Here is a 16107-nt window from a genome sequence, read left to right as displayed (position 1 = left end):
AAGAAACAGTGTAAACCACTCTTACTCTGTTTATTTCTCTGCTGCTGCTAAAGTTGCAACTTAAGTAGAGATGAGCCAGCAAAATTACATCTGAGCTGGTACATCTTGTCCAAAAAATATGTTTCACCCTTGGGAAAACTGTTTTCCCTAGTTGCCCCCAAAAGGAAGTTTGTCACTGACTTAACAGATCATTTTGTACACACTCATTGTTCTGGTAACACAGCATGAATATGTGCTGTTTCTTGTTAAGTTTTCAGAACTTGGCTAAATTTAAGCATGTGGTTAATGAACAGTGGAGATGCAGAGTTGGATTTGAGAAATATGAGAGAAAGTGGCCTAGATGAGATATGGCTCAGGCCTCAATCCTAGAGAAATTACTTTTCTCCTTGGGCTTCCATGTAACAACCCCTTCTCTCACCCTGGAGCAACCTAGCCTGGTAAGGAAGATCAGGGAGACTGGAATATAGAGATTATTGCTAGTAACAGGGAAATTTATGAATCTTGTGCCTAGAGTGATAGATTCAAAGTCCAGCAAAGCAGGAAGTTGGTGAGTGGGGGCATGTGTCAGTGGGATCATGTGCAGAAGCAGAAGCCGATATCAAGGCAGATCAAAATGAGAATGAATAAATATAAGGAGAGGGTTAATCCAGTGATCATAATAGGCTAGCAGAGCTGAGCCCACACAGACTAGATAAACAGAGTCACATGGCAAATTCAGCAATCAGGGAGCCAAGGTTAATCATACCTGGAACAGCAAAGAAGGGGTATAGACGCAAACCCAAGATCAGGAATCAGTCTGAAGCATGTCCTAGGTGGTAGTTGCATAAAACAAGCAGAAGGTTTGAGGGTATGTGAGCATGTGGTCCTGGATAATATTCTGCTGGAAAAGGAAAAGCTACCCAAGCAATATTTTCTTTCTGCTCTTTCTATATTTATATTATTTATATTTCCATGCCTGCCCCTAGGCTGGACTTTATGAAGTTTGATGTTTGCAAGTGTCTCACTGTTAATACTTTTATGGATTTGGGAGTTCTCATTATGAATAAAATAAGACATAGAAGTTGAAGAATTGATATATTAAACTTTAAGTTTGCAAAAGTAGTTGTCTAAAAGATAATTAGGCAAATGAAAACCAGGTAAAACTGGAAAGGGGACAAGCTTCATCCCCTAACATTTTTTAATACAATATCTGAAGTTTATTGACTCCCCCTAAATATTTTGCTGATATAACTTTCAGTGCTAGGTCTAACACAAAATGAGTTTATGGAATAGAACCTCAGTTGTAGCAGAAACAAAGAAAAATAAAGCTTTTTTTGTGTTTGATTTGTTCATATTACTGATGCATCTGATCTGAAAGATGATGAAAATAAATTTCAACCTGTCCTAGAATTGGGCAGAGCCTTTTTTGTGGAATGTGATGTTGTCGATCTCATTTGCAGTATACTATCAGCCATACCCAGCTGGAAACAAGAACGCTGCAGCTCTCAGTCTGGCATTATGATCGATTTGGACATAACAGCTTCCTCGGGGAGGTGGAGATTCCTTTTGACTCATGGAACTTTGAAAATCCAAGTGATGAGTGGTTTGTACTTCAACCCAAGGTAGGAAATGCTTCCAGATTAGTCAAACAGTTATGCAATGAGTCAAGTTATGAGCCAAATTGATGTCATAGGCTTAAAAAATCTGATGACTTCCAATCTTCAAGGGATAATATAAAAGATTAGTACAGCTAATTTTGGAATAATGTAATAAATGTAAATCTATTCTTTTGGAAATCTTTCTTCAATACAGACTGACTGTATACTGCAAACCACATAATCATATATATTAATATGATTTACTAAAAATGTATTCATCATTTGGAGGTCTCTGTGGATAAACAAAATGAATACATGATATGACCCTATTAGAAAGAGGAAACATTCATTTTCATATAGGCAAAAACAAATCCACAGAGCAAGGTCAGTCTCAAAACATTTTCTTTATTCCTTATTCTTTACAATTCAGACATAAGCAGGAGTTGTCTTGCCTTGGTTCACATGAAGAAGTGATCAACAGTTAATGTATCTGGTTTTCTACTTTCCTACTTTTGAGATTCATAACCCAGGACCTGAGTTATAGTCAGAGAAACAACCTCAAGGCTGGTTCTAGAAATTGACAATATAGTATGTTCTAAACTAGAGCAATAGTACCTTGGACTCACTCAGTGCGGCTGGAATCTTTCTACATGTAGTCAAGAGTGAGGTGGGAAAAAAAAATCACTACATAACCAAACATTTTTCTTTATATAGAGAGGCAAAAAGGGGGGGAAAAGCATGATGGTAAAGATAATGGACTCAAATCAAACTTCCTGGGTTCAATCCTGGCAGCTTCACAAATGTCTGTGTGACCTTGGGCAAATTCCTTAACTTCCCAGGCGTTGGCGTTCTCATTTGTGATATAATAATTGGACATAGCTTATAGGGATGCTGTGAGGCTTGAATATGCATTTTATGTGATTCTCACAGTTTTGTGTCTGGCATATTGTAAGCTCTCAATAAATGCTAGGTAATATTTATATTACATCACAGTCCTTGTATTGCAACTGACAGAAACCCCAGCCCACACTGCTCAAAAAGTAAAAAGAAATTATTGGTCAGTGATTATCCAGCATGGTTTGATCCAGATGCTCAGATCTTATCAAGGCCCTAGAATCTCTTGGTCTCTTTTCTTTGTGTTGGCTTGCTTCATCTTCAGACTTCATGCAGTGTTTGCCTCCCTCACTAGCTCCAGGTATGCTTCTTTTGGACACTACAACAAGTTCAAGCCTCCCATCCTTGCACCAGACTAAGAGAGGAGAGAGTTTCTCCTCCTCTGATTCTCCAACCAATACCCTGGGCCTGATTCTCCTAATCCTAATTAGATTATTTGCCCATCCTGAGCTGTCACTGTGGCCAGGGAAGTGAGCTACATTGACTGGATTAAGACAACCAGAACATACCCTGGTCCTAAAGGTGGGATTGCCCCAAAGGAAATCCAGGTACAGTAGTACTAAAGGAAGGGTGAGTGCATGCTAGACAGGAAATAACAAAGTTTGAGCATCAACAACAACAACAAATGTTGATCATCATCAGTAGCAGCATTGTTCACATCTAATAGTTACAACAGTCATTGTGACCTAAATATTATTATCCTCATTTTATGTGAGGAGACTGAGAGTCAGAAATTAGATACAACTTTCTAGTGGGATTTTGTAACGGGCGGTCTCAAACATGGTGCAAATAACTAATGGAAAATCTTTAGGAGGTATAATTGGATTGTGGGTAAAATCGACAAAAATATAATAAAAATATTTAAACATAAAAATAACTGCAAGCCCATGACTAACATAAATGTGATAGAGATACAAAGTACAATAATAACAAATAAATCCACAATAGCATAACATTCGCCTGACATTAATTATGGGAAACATTTGGTCATCACAGCTTTACTTCTCTTGGAATTGAATGAAAAGTCTCACCGTAAAGAATAGCACTTAATGTGATTTAATAATCTGTCACTTCATTTTTTGTATGTATGGGTGAGCATTATGGAATCATAGTTGGAAAATGTCTAAGACATCATATGATGCATGGCATAGATGAAGGATGAGTAACATGAATTTTAGCACATGAAATTAACTTCTCTGTCATAAATTTAACATTAAAGCATATTGAAGCTCTTTGGAAATCACCTTACAGTGTTTCCAGTCAGTTTCCTGGAAATGATTGAAGGACTTGCACTGGGATATCTAAGCTCTCCCAGGCCTCCTCTGTGCTCAGGGACCAACAACTTTTCCCATTGCCACTGAGTGGTTTCACTTTCTAGTATCATAATGGAGAAGCATCTCTGGGAGCCTGCTCAAGGTAGAAAAATCGTGATTGTGTTTAATGTCTGTGGAACTAAGTTGGTTCTCTGCCAAATGACCTTGGATTCCTTTCACCAAGTCTGTTAGGAGTTTTGCCTCCAATGGCCGCCACCTGAGACGCTCTTTAGAAGACTGTCCTGAGGCTACTGTAGCTTTTTTCCACATGAGCAGAGGGCCAGGAGTTCTTAGGAGCTTATGGATCCCCTGCCACAAGGCAACTCTTAGACTACACCTGATAGGCAGGGTAAAGGAAAGGGGTCTGAAAACTCGATTCCTTTACTTAGTGTGGGAAAAACTCTGAGGTGTTACTTATACTCCAGAGCTTTCCTGCTGGATCAGTCTGTGTCCTTGCCTGGCTCCCTCCCCTTCCCTGACCTGTTTCTTCCACCCCTTCACTGGCTTATCCTGGGAGCATCGACCTAGGACCCAGGAGACCGCGGTTTGATTCCCGGTCAGGGCACATGCCTGGGTTGCGGGCTCGATCCTTAGTCAGGGGCCTGCAGGAGGCAGCCGATCACTGACTCTCTCATCATTGACCTTTTTATCTCTCTCTCTCCCTTCCTCTCTCTGAAATCAATAAAGATATATTTAAAAAAAAAAAAAAAAAGAATCCTCACCTCAGAGTTCACTTCTGGGGAACCCAATGTTGTTAGTTTCTCTAATTCATGTCATCTTTCTCTGCCAAGCTCCCTCTGCCATATATGGAAGAAAGGCTGCAGGTTTGGACTTGCTTAGCTACCGTGTCTTCCAAAAATGAAGGGGTGGGGACCCATGCAAAAGCCTGCTCTGTATGCTGCCGCCCACTTCATTAGTGGCTCATCCTCGGGCTGGCCTGTGCTCTGTGTGTGGTGGTTGATTATCAAAAGTGTCACTTCATTCTCAGTCTCCTGGCTCAGTCATTTTGATGCAGCAGTCACTTCATCGGCTGCAGTTATAGTATGAGCAGCCCTGGAGACTTGATATTTCTTGTAGATTATCCAGCTGAGGAGGTGAAGTGTGAGCTACAGGGACCAATTTCTTTAGTAATAGAGGATCAGAATTAATGGTCCCCAAGCTTTTGGAAATACAGATATGTTTTGCAGTGGGAATACTGGAAAAACATAGCCCCTTACTTCTTATTGACTGTGTTAGTGGAAGTCCCTTGACACCCTTGTTTTAGCTAGGTCTTATAGCACTAAGCCAGTCAGGAGGCTGGTGCAGACCCAGAAAGAACTCAAGATGCAAATGTACCATAAAGTAGTTTCACTGTATAATTTCCATTTTACATGGAATTGCTTAGTAGCTATAACTCATTATTTTACTGAAAGGCATGTTAGGTAAACAAGAAAGGTTTATTAATATGAATTGCCATTCATGCATTCCCAGAAGGTGCTATTATAAATATAAGGACCTTTAAAAATCAACAGCAAGCTTGCCTGGCCAGGCGTGGCTCAGCGGTTGAGCGTCGACCTGGGATTCAGGCGATCAGGGTTCGATTCCCGGTCAGGGCACATGCCTGGTTGTGGGCTTGATCAATGACTCTCTCATCATTGATGTTTCTGTCTCTCTCTCTCCCTCTCCTTTCCTCTCTCTGAAATCAATAAAGATATATTTTTAGAAAATAAAAAATAAAAATCAACAGCAAGCTTAAGTGGTTTTCCAAGGAAAATTTCTCTGTTCTGCCTTCAGGCTGAGAGTAAATGTAAGTTCCTATGGAATTATTACCTAAGTAAAGGGCTTTCTCTTTATTGGGCAGTTCTGGCAGACATTGATTTATAATTTATTATCCCATCTTAGACCTGTAAATGCACTGGGAACTCTGCTTCCTACTCTGATGAAAAGTGTCTCTCTCTTCAAAAAAATAGAAGATAATGGATATTACTGATTATACCACACCCCTGCTCAAAGACTCAACTGCTTTTAATGTAGTTTGAATAAATCCTAACCTTCACCCTGACACTCAGTTCTCCTTTGATATGGCCCAGACTTCTATAGCAAAGGAAGATGTCAGTGCTTTCCCCATATCCCCATTTTCATGCATACGTAGCTGCCCATGGCTTTCACTCCCACCAGCCAATACCTCCCAGTCTTTGTAGGAGAGGAGTCATGAGGCTGCTGGAGTGCGTTTGGTCTGTGGGCCTAGAAAGCCAGAACAGCCTGGGTATTTAAGTCTCCTGGGGGTTGAGGGCAGAAGGAACGTAAACACTCTCACTCCCTTGCCTCCTATGGTGCCAGCTCTGAGGTGATCTGTCTTATTTACAGATATCCCCTGTGGGACTGAGCAAAAGTCACTCTCCATGAAACTTTGCCTGATATCACAACTTTGTGAGCCTCACTTCACTTTCTGATCCCACTCCCCCACTACCCTTCCTAATAAAACTCTCTAACATAAGTTCATGTCTTAGGGTCTTCTGGGGAATCCAGAGTAGACATCTTGTTTGCATCTTCCTCTCTATCACCTCCCTGTACACATACCTCTAAGCACACCTGATGTTCTCTTAGCTCTTAGAGGCTTTTTACACCGCCTCCACTGTATTTTGCTGGTACAGCTTTCTTATCTGGCCTAATGTTCCCACTCCATCTTCATCTGGCATCATCTCTCCTATCCTTTTTTTTTTTTTTTTTAATATGTCTTTATTGATTTCAGAGAGGAAGGGAGAAGGAGAGAGAGAGAGATGGAAACATCAATGATGAGTCATTGATCGGCTGCCTCCTGCACGCCCCACACTGGGGATCAAGCCCTTAACCTGGGCATGTGCCCTCACTGGGAATTGAACCACTATCTCCTGGATCATAGGTCGATGCTCACCCTCTGAGCCACACCAGCCGGGCTCTCCTATCCTTTAAGAACCTGACAAGGGCCACCTCTTTTTTTTCTTTAAATATGTCTTTATTGATTTCAGAGAGAGGAAGGGAGAGGGAGAGAGAGAGAGAAATATCAATAATGAGTCATTGATTGGCTGCCTCCTGCATGCTCCCTACTGGGGATCAAGCCCTCAACCCAGGCATGTGCCCTGCCCATAAATCAAACTGTGATCTCCTGGATCATAGGTTGATGCTCAACCACTGAGCCCTGCCAGCCAGGCAAGAACCACCTCTTTATCCAATTCTGGATTACTCTCTTTCTTCTCCCAGTAGTTTCTTTGTACTGAATTGGAGCAGCTGTCATCATTTGTGTGACATTGAACTTGCTGTGTAATAGAAGCGTAGGAGAAGACTCCCAGCTATCAGAACTAATAGTAGGTCAATTAATAAAGTCACATAACATACACATACAAACACACACACCCAATGCATTTCTTAAATGTTTATTTTAACATAAATAAATGTGCATTTGTTTCCAAGTCTTCTAATATAGGGACAATTCATTTTATTTGAGTATGGTTTCAGTGGTTAAAATTCTGTCATATCTTCCTGGCATAAATTCTACCCCTAATACATCATCATCAACAGTTTCTAGTTTGAATTTCTCTACAGGGAAACAAGAATTTAAAATACTTTCAAAGTAGATCAAATACAAAATCTTTCTAAGTCGTCATCATTTTTTTCTAATCTTGTATAGCTTCAAGCCCAAATATAATCCAATAGTTAATTTATTTTAAAATCTTTAGTTTTTCTAAAATATTCAACTTAATTTTTATAGTAATAGCTATCTTTTGTACTCTTCAGTTTATACAATATTAAATTATGCAATTAGAACCACATAAATACTTACCTGGCATAAAGAGCTTGGGAGACTAATGCAGCTGATTCTTGATGAGCATGCAGTTCAACCTGGGAGCAGACATATATGGTCTTTGTAGAGAGGAGCCAGCTCTTCATTGGGAATGGAGAGCATTAATTAATCTGATGAATTAGTTAAATGAGGACAGAATAATAGAGCTTCTTCGTCCTATTGTGTCATGGATAGACTGAAAACTCACTGAAAGCAGGGTCTGTGCCTTGGTATTCCCACACCACTTGACAAAATGCCTTAAATGAATTACTACAAGAAGGCATTCCATATGTGTTGGTTGAATTGAATTCTGCTACTTTTGTCTGAGCAGGAGTTGGCTGGTGGTATACTAGAAGAGCATGGTGCCTTGGAATTTCCTTGCAAGGATACAAAAAATGCCCCTAAGCATTAGATATGTGGCTTTCTTTTGTATGTGATTATGATGCTACAGTACTTCATGTTTATTGTTTCCTACTTTTACAAGATTTGAAAACTGTACTTATATAAAATCATCCGTATATTTTAATTTAAGCTAAAATCCAATAGAACATTAATAAATCCTAATAATGCATGCTTTGATCCCTAGTAATACACTATGTATTAGTATGTGACGTATGCACATATCACTTTTTCCTACCAACATATTTTCCCACACAAAGATCTCAGCAAAAGCAAATAGAGCCTGTTCCCAGTTGTATAAATAACTACCCTAAACCTTAGTGGCGTAAAACAATAATTTATTATTATCACTCATCATTCTGTGGGGTAACTGGACTTACCTTAGTGGTTCTCATTTAAAGTCTCTCACGTGGTTGCAGCCAGATAGGAGAGTGAGGCTGAAGTTATCTTAAGGGTTGTCTGGGCTGGTTGTTCAAGTCGGCTGTCTCACACTTGATGTTGGCTGCCAGCTTGGAACTCAGCCCTGATAATAGGTGTACCTACATGTGGCTTGGGCCTCTATAATGGGTTCCCAGAGGAAACACCCCAAGAATATCTATTCTAGGAGAGAAAGTAGAAGCTGTTAATATTAGGGCTCAGGCCCCCAAACTGGCACATTGTCACTTCTGCCATATTCTACCAGTCAAAGTAATCACAGAGCTCATTCAGATCCAAAAAGAAAAAAAAAAAAAAAGAAAGAAAAAAAAATTCTCATTGGCTACAGTACCAAAAAACTAGTTATCCCTTTAATCTGCCATAATATCCATTATAATTTTTCATTTATGACTTTCACTAAATTTACTGAAACTTCAAAACAATAAGAGAAGTCCTTTTATAAGGCACTTGATTGAAAATAATCAAATTAAATATTAGATGGAGAGTCTGTTTCACCATTTAATTTCATTTTTGCCCCTCGTAAGATGGTTGAATAAAATACCTTAAATGATTTCCCACACTTACTAATAAGCTTTACCACAACCAAGAGGAAAGACAGTCAGACAAGGATTCCTTGTGGTCTCTTTTTGCTGAGGCTTGAACAGCTTCTGGCTTTGCTGTGAATTTTGGGGTTTCTGAATTTTTTCAGTCTGTCCTCTCTCAGAAGAGAGCAGTTCTCAACCCTTGACTCAGTACTCAGGAATCAAGTTCCTGAAATAAGGTCCTTAGAAAGTACATTACTTTTCTTACCCTAATTATGAAGAATTAAAGTTCAGTTGACTCAGTGGCAAGTGGGAGGCCTACAGAACAGAAGCTCTGGGTTCACATTTAATTTTTTAATTTAAACTTTTGATTTTGGGATGACTGTAGATCAACATGAAGCTACAATAAATAGTACAGAGAGGTCTCATTTTCCTTACTTCATAGGGATATTACAAGGATTAAATAGGTACATTTATGAAACCGCTTAAAACTACTAAATAAAGGTGCTGGTGGTGGTTATTATTCATGTTGAGCACATTTCATTATAATAAAAATTTTATTCAGATTTCCTCAGTTTTCATTTGTGTGTGTGTGTGTATTTATTTCTATGCAATTTATCACCTGTGTAACTTTGTGTGTCCACCACACAGCCAAATTACAGAACAGTTCCATCATCACAAAAACCTCATGTTCTTTTATAACCACACCCACTTCCCTCCTGCCATGCCCATCCCTAACTCCTAGCAACTGCTATTCAGTTCTCCATACCTATTATTTTGTCATTTTAAGAATGTCATGTAAATGGAATTGTATAAGATGTATCCTTCTGAGACTGTCCTTTTGTTAACTCAGCATAATTTTCTAAAGATCCAAGTTATTGCGATCAATAGTCATTCCTTTTTACTGCCAAGTAGTATTCTATGGTATGGGTATATCACAGTTATTTTGAGCATTCACTCTTTGAGGGACATCTAGATTGCTTCCAGTGTGTTACTACTATAAATAAAAATGATACAAATATTTGTGTACAGGTTTTTCTGTGCACATAATCTTTTATTTCTCTGGGATAAATGCCCAAGAGCGCAATCGCCAGGTTGTATGTCAGTTATATGTTTAGTCTTTTAAGAAACTGCCAAACTGTTTTCCAGAGTGGCTACATCATTTTACATTTCCACCAGCAATGTTTGAGTGAACCAGTTTTTCCACATTGAATTTTATTGATGTGAATTATAATTGGTGCCTGGCAGCCCAATGTGAATCTAGTATTACTGCTTTCTTTCCTCTTCTTAGTCACTTAGGAAAGCCTTGAGACATCAAGGACAGACAGGAAGAAGTACCTTGCGGGCTATTTTCAGCGGCATCTTTATGCCTGCCTGCCTCATACCCCAAACTATATGTATGCTCAGTGATGGTCTAGTCCCCAGTGCATCACAGGCACTCGGTATCTATTGACTGACCAAATGTGTGTTAGACATCTCCTCTCAAATTCTTTTTAATTTAATGGTGAAAGTTATATGCAAATGCCTTCATAGAGTCTCCAGCCTCTTTTTTCTCATACCTAGGATATCTCTTAAACCATAATTGAATGGGAATGGATTGTCACATTTAAATCACCAAGTAAATGTTGTACAAACATGAGCTACAAAATAACAAAGCAAGAATTCTCACTTTTCTGTTTCACACGTCTCCTCTTGGCCAGGTGGAATTATCTGCTGACATTGGCCTTCAATACAAAGGAGAGCTGACAGTTGTTTTACGTTACATTCCTCCAGATGAGAACCTGATGCTTCCACCAGGACAACTTCAAGGTAAAGTAAAAATCAATGCCTTTCATCAAGAACACTCTGTTCTGGAAGTGTGAGAATAAGGATCAGGGATTGTTTGGACTGTTACTTTCACATTACACATATGAAATGTAAAGGATTAGGTTTCACTGGCTTTTCAGGAGAGTTGAGAAGTATGTACAATATATGGGGAAGGGTGTGGGATTCTAACTTCATACTTAGAAACCAGCCTTAATAGTAACAAATTTTTTCCTGGAAGTCCCAGAGATATAGGATCTTCCCTGGTGTGTGGGTTTGTGGGTGTGTGTGTGGGGGGGGGGGCGTTCTGCAGAGAGGGAAGGTGTAGATAGCTGCTGTACAGGTTTATGACATTCATAGCTTTTCAATGAGTCTTGAGGAAGAAGTTGATCTAGAACACAGAATGTAAAGGAAAAATCCAGATGGAGCAAACTTTTAAATCCCTCTTGCTTTCTCCTTCCATCAACTCCTATGGGAAGTCTCTTCTATCCTTCCATTCACTATCACTCTCATCATTGTAACCCTGTGAAAGTAACTTATTATTTTGGGGTTTCAGTTTCCTTAATTCATAGGGATGTTGCAAGGATTAAATAGGTACATTTATGAAACTGCTTAAAACTACTAAATAAATGTGCTGGTGGGGGTTATTATTTATGTTGAGCACATTTCATTATAATAAAAATGTGATATAGGAAGAGTTTTCTCTCACTCAAAAATGTAATTGTGTCTGGGCTATACTTTTATAAAGAGCTGGCCCTGCATGGAGATGACAATGTACAAGACTAAAATTTCAAAGAAGGGAGTTATGGAATTTTCTCTTTTGGAGCCTTGGCACTTGTGTGTGGCTTTCATTGTAGTTATTTTCTAATGAGAGCAGGAATGTGGTCAAGGAAGCTCCCAGGATCTTTTGCATTTTATTCTTTTATACCTTATGCAAATAGTTTTAAATGTACGTGTTTATTTTTTTCCAACAAACACAAACAAATGAAAGAGCTATCTATAAGGAATCTAAATGGGTAAAAACATTTACATTAATACATGGAAAAAGACAATAATATTAAGACATGATTCAGTCAGCAAATGAAATAAATCTTAGTTGATTATTTTTGTAAATCTTGAAATGCAACTCATGATCTATCTCACCACTCCTCCTCTTCCTCTTTCTCTTCCTCTTCCACCTCCTCCTCCTCCTTCTTCTCTTCCTTCCCTTCCTCCTCCTCCTCCTCTTTGTCTTCTTCTCTCTCTCCCTCTCTCTCTTTCGTCACCCTCCTCTCTTCCTCTCTCTCTCTCTCTCTCTTTCATTTTGATGACTCATGCAGGAAAGAAGACCTTTAAAAGGGGAAAGAAGGAGCCACCTGTACTCTCTGGAGGAATACTAGAAGTGTTCATCAAAGAGGCAAAGAATTTAACAGCGGTGAAGTCAGGAGGCACTTCTGATAGCTTTGTGAAGGGGTAATTTTGTTTTAGTTCATTTTAGATTATGCTTAATGGGAAATGAAATGAGCTGTGATTCATGAGATGGTGGTGGCTGTGAAGCTTCTATGTTCTTCTTATTTGAAATGTACTAGGAAAGACCTACCCTTGAATGCTGGCTCTTCCATCTAAAATAATACCAGTACAGAGGGAACTGCTTTTTCTAGCTTTCAGCCTACTTCCAGCATATTTCAGGAATTCCCATCACTCTCACCTTCATGACTGGAAAATTTTCCTGTGCAATTTATTTTTTGAAGGAAGAGAAAGTATGATTTTCTATATTTAATATAATTTTATTGTGCTTTGTTATCACTTGGTGCTGGCAATATGCAACAATAACAAAAATATTGGATACTTAGGATTTTGTTCTTTTTGGAGGAAATAGTAAAACGTGGATTTGTCAGAGCATCCTCCTCAGAGATGCCCACTGGAGAGTGCTTGGAGGAAGGTCTGTGACTGCCTGCTGGGAATTTGTGCCCACTTTATGTATGGAGCACAGAACAGCTTCTTGAGGGAATACAAGCTCTTTAAATGGACAGTCTTGCCCATTCTAGGCAACCCAAACAACAAATACCTCTTGATTTCTATTTGACATTTTCTCCTATAATAAGAGGAACTAAAATCAGAAAGCTATTTTTCATTCATTCAAGCAAACACATTTAAGCACGTGCACCAAGCATTAAGTACTGCAGTTTCAGAAATAAGATGTGGTCCTTGCTCTCATGGAGTGCTGTAAAACACATGATGACAAACGGATTTCCATGAAATTAATTCTTTGAGTCAGATGGTAGTATTATTATCCTCCTCAGTCCTTCTTTGAAAAGTATAATTTTCCCCACAAGGAAATGAGTCAAGTGTTTACCCTCACACATTCTAACTTTGATAAGGCCAATGATAAGGAGAAGCAGGTGTCTGATGTTTCCCCGCTGGTGGGTGTGTGTGCCTGAATCCTGGTCCATCTGTCCTACACTCTTTCTCATATTACTGAGACACTTTATTTGGATCCTGACATTGCAACTTGCCTCACCAGCCCCACCAGGCCTCTTTCTGCTCTCTGCCTGGTGGGATGAGATGCTGACTCCTTGCCTATGCCTCATTGTGGCTTTGCAGGGGTGACTTACATTGCCTATAATAGTTTTCACTTTATTATGTTGAACATTTATGAAGCAGAGATAATAAAGGACAATATTCTTGTTTTATATATTTTTTAAAGGCCAGTAACTTTCTAGTAAGTTCTCTCCCTAGTTATACTTCAACATTGAGATGATTTTAAAGGGACTTCAGATTTTTTAAAAAAGAGCATGAGAGAGCAAGAATAGACCCTTCTGTAAAGTTTAATATTATAAAATATATTATTTAATGTTAGCTCTGTCTGTGAGCCAGCATAACAGTGACTTAAACGAGGCATTTTTTTTCCTCTTGCATGTAAACAAAGATTAAAGGTAAGGTATCTAGGGAAGGTGTGGAAGCATCATGATAAAAAAGGACCCAGGTTTCTTCTTTATTATTCTGGTGTCTACCTCATGAGACTAGAGAGCCAAATTCTATCTGGCAAGACACTTCCCAGAAGTTTCATATAAAACTGCTTGTATCTTTTTGGTCACATGACTGTACTAGCTACAAGGGAGGCTGGGAAATGTAGTGTTTTTTCTGGGCAATCTTGTGCCTAACTAAAAAAAAATAAAGATTTTTAAAGAGAAGAATAAGAAAAGAATGAATATTGGGAGATAAGTAGTCTCTCAGTATATGAAATGAAATCTCAAGTATAGCAATGCATCTTCTTTATTGTAAGGTCATTTGTTTTGTGGGATTTTTCATGTTTGTTTGACATACTAATTCCCTAAGGCTTGCTCTTTGATTCATCAGGTACCTAGACCCTCATTCTCTACTATGGTCAAAAACAGTGTTTTCACCATAGTAGAGAAGGCCTGGGGTACAGGTGTTTTATTTGAGAAGAGATTCCAGGAAGCACTAGTGAGAGAAGGAGAAGATGAGACAAGGAAGAGGGAAGGAAACTGGTAAAAATGCCAGTAGGCAGGTTACTACTGTGGGCAATTGGGGCTCAATTCCACTGGGGAAAGAAACAAGAAACTCTGGAATGTATGTTAGGATTGTCCCTTGAAAAGACAGGGAAGCTATGGGACTCATCCACCAATTTCCAAAACTCACTGATTGAGGATTGCTCCCAGAGACATTAAATCTTTAATAATCCCAGGACTCCCTGCACATAAGCTGAGTCAGCTCACACAGCACCAGAGAAAGTCTTTCACCAGAAAAGCCAAGAGACACAGGCTCCTGAGGTGGCAAATGCCCATCCTGGCTTCAAGTCAACTCAGAGGTGCACCAAATATGATAGGAGACAGGACATTAAACAGTGTCTACTACAGGAAATATTTTCATTTCAATATGAATGAAGGACCAAAATAGGATTAGAAAAGAGAGTGTGGGCATTTCACTATTGCCCCACTTAAAAGAAATAATAAACCATCCCACTAAGTAAATCCAAATTTAAGCATATAAGAACCTGGGAGAGAAAATCCAATACACACATCACACTTACACACACACACACACACTAGGAATTAATGGGAAATTGAAATGACTATTCAAGAATGCCATTTTCTGTCTGCTGTCTCACTGATGGCTTGATTGCATTTTCTCTTGCAGCTACCTGCTCCCTGATGATAGCAAAGCCACCAAGCACAAAACTCTGGTCATAAAAAAGAGTGTTAACCCTCAGTGGAATCATACTTTCACGTTCAGTGGTCTGCATCCCCAGGATATAAAGAATGTTTGCCTAGAACTTACCATCTGGGACAAGGAGGCCTTTTCCAGCAATATCTTTCTGGGAGGAGTTCGTTTGAATTCTGGAAGCGGTGAGGGGCTTGAGGACCTTGAGATGGTCTGTGACTGTGCACGGGGTTTGGGAGTGGTTCCTGAAGGTTTGATATGTAGAAGGTATATATGTAGTTTCAGCTTAGCTGGCTCCTGAAACTTCCACAGATGTTGCATGCCTTTAACCAAGGATCTGTTCATTTTTAAAATAAATATACTACTGCATAACTTTGTATCCTTCAACTAGAAGTTTGGCATGTATCATTCTAATTTTCATTCTTTTCACAAAATATCATTTACACTTTAAGCTAAGTGAATTTAAACTGCTTTCTTGGGCCTTCAGTTTTTACTTAGGAGAGGATCATCAGACAACACAGGCTCCGAGAGGGAAGAGAAGGACTTTCAAAACCAAATTCACATCATCCTCTTCTCATTTCTGTCCATTGCTCACACTAGTTGAAAGGAAATAATTTTTTTCTTAAAAAGTAACATCTAATGCTTTGCAAAGAGGTCATGGAAACATACCACTAGTGCCACAAGACACAACTGTAACAGGAGAATTAGTGGAGGGCGGATTATAGTAGTGGAGCACAAGCAGACCCCAGACTTTCATTATACCATAGCTTGTGCCAGACATACATGTTCTGCCTGCACCATGGTCAACATTCCTGTTGATAACTACGCCACCCCTATGATACTCTACTTATTTATGGATTAAGGAGAGCCAAGAATATCTATACCAGGTCAGAGAACTGACCTTATTAGAAAGGAAAAGCCACAGAGCCTAGTTAGCTCAGTCCAGATGAACCAGCTCTCTGCTAAATCACCAAAGTGGGAAAGAAAGAAGCTACTAAGGCCATCCTGATTGTTTCTCATCCTCTAGGCAGAAGAAGGTAGTTGGGGCTGCAAAAGATGTATTTCATTCTAACACCACTCACTAGATATGGTGAGAACAAGCCAGTGAATGGCTCTGTGGTCAAAAGGCCCCCTCCGAGGTTAATAGGTGTCCTCCAGAAGACCAAAACATTTCATCTATGAAGAGTAATATTCCTCTTTTC

The 16107-nt window shown here is 39.3% G+C and overlaps 1 protein-coding gene across 1 annotated transcript in view; it reads left to right on the top strand.

Annotated features, from left to right (window-relative positions):
* The window catches only part of SYTL5 (synaptotagmin like 5), a 98133-nt gene that overhangs the window by 75809 nt on the left and 6217 nt on the right, over positions 1-16107 (top strand). The window contains exons 13-16 of the mRNA XM_081125737.1: positions 1440-1601; positions 10639-10747; positions 12061-12193; positions 14882-15090. Coding sequence (XP_080981863.1) covers positions 1440-1601; positions 10639-10747; positions 12061-12193; positions 14882-15090 — 613 coding nt within the window. The remainder of the gene's footprint in view (positions 1-1439; positions 1602-10638; positions 10748-12060; positions 12194-14881; positions 15091-16107) is intronic.

Source organism: Miniopterus schreibersii, assembly GCF_964146895.1.
Source record: "Miniopterus schreibersii genome assembly, chromosome: X".
In the NCBI taxonomy this organism is placed as follows: Eukaryota; Metazoa; Chordata; class Mammalia; order Chiroptera; family Miniopteridae; genus Miniopterus; species Miniopterus schreibersii.
Note: the sequence above shows the minus strand (reverse complement) of the source record. Positions and strands in the feature narration are given on the sequence as shown.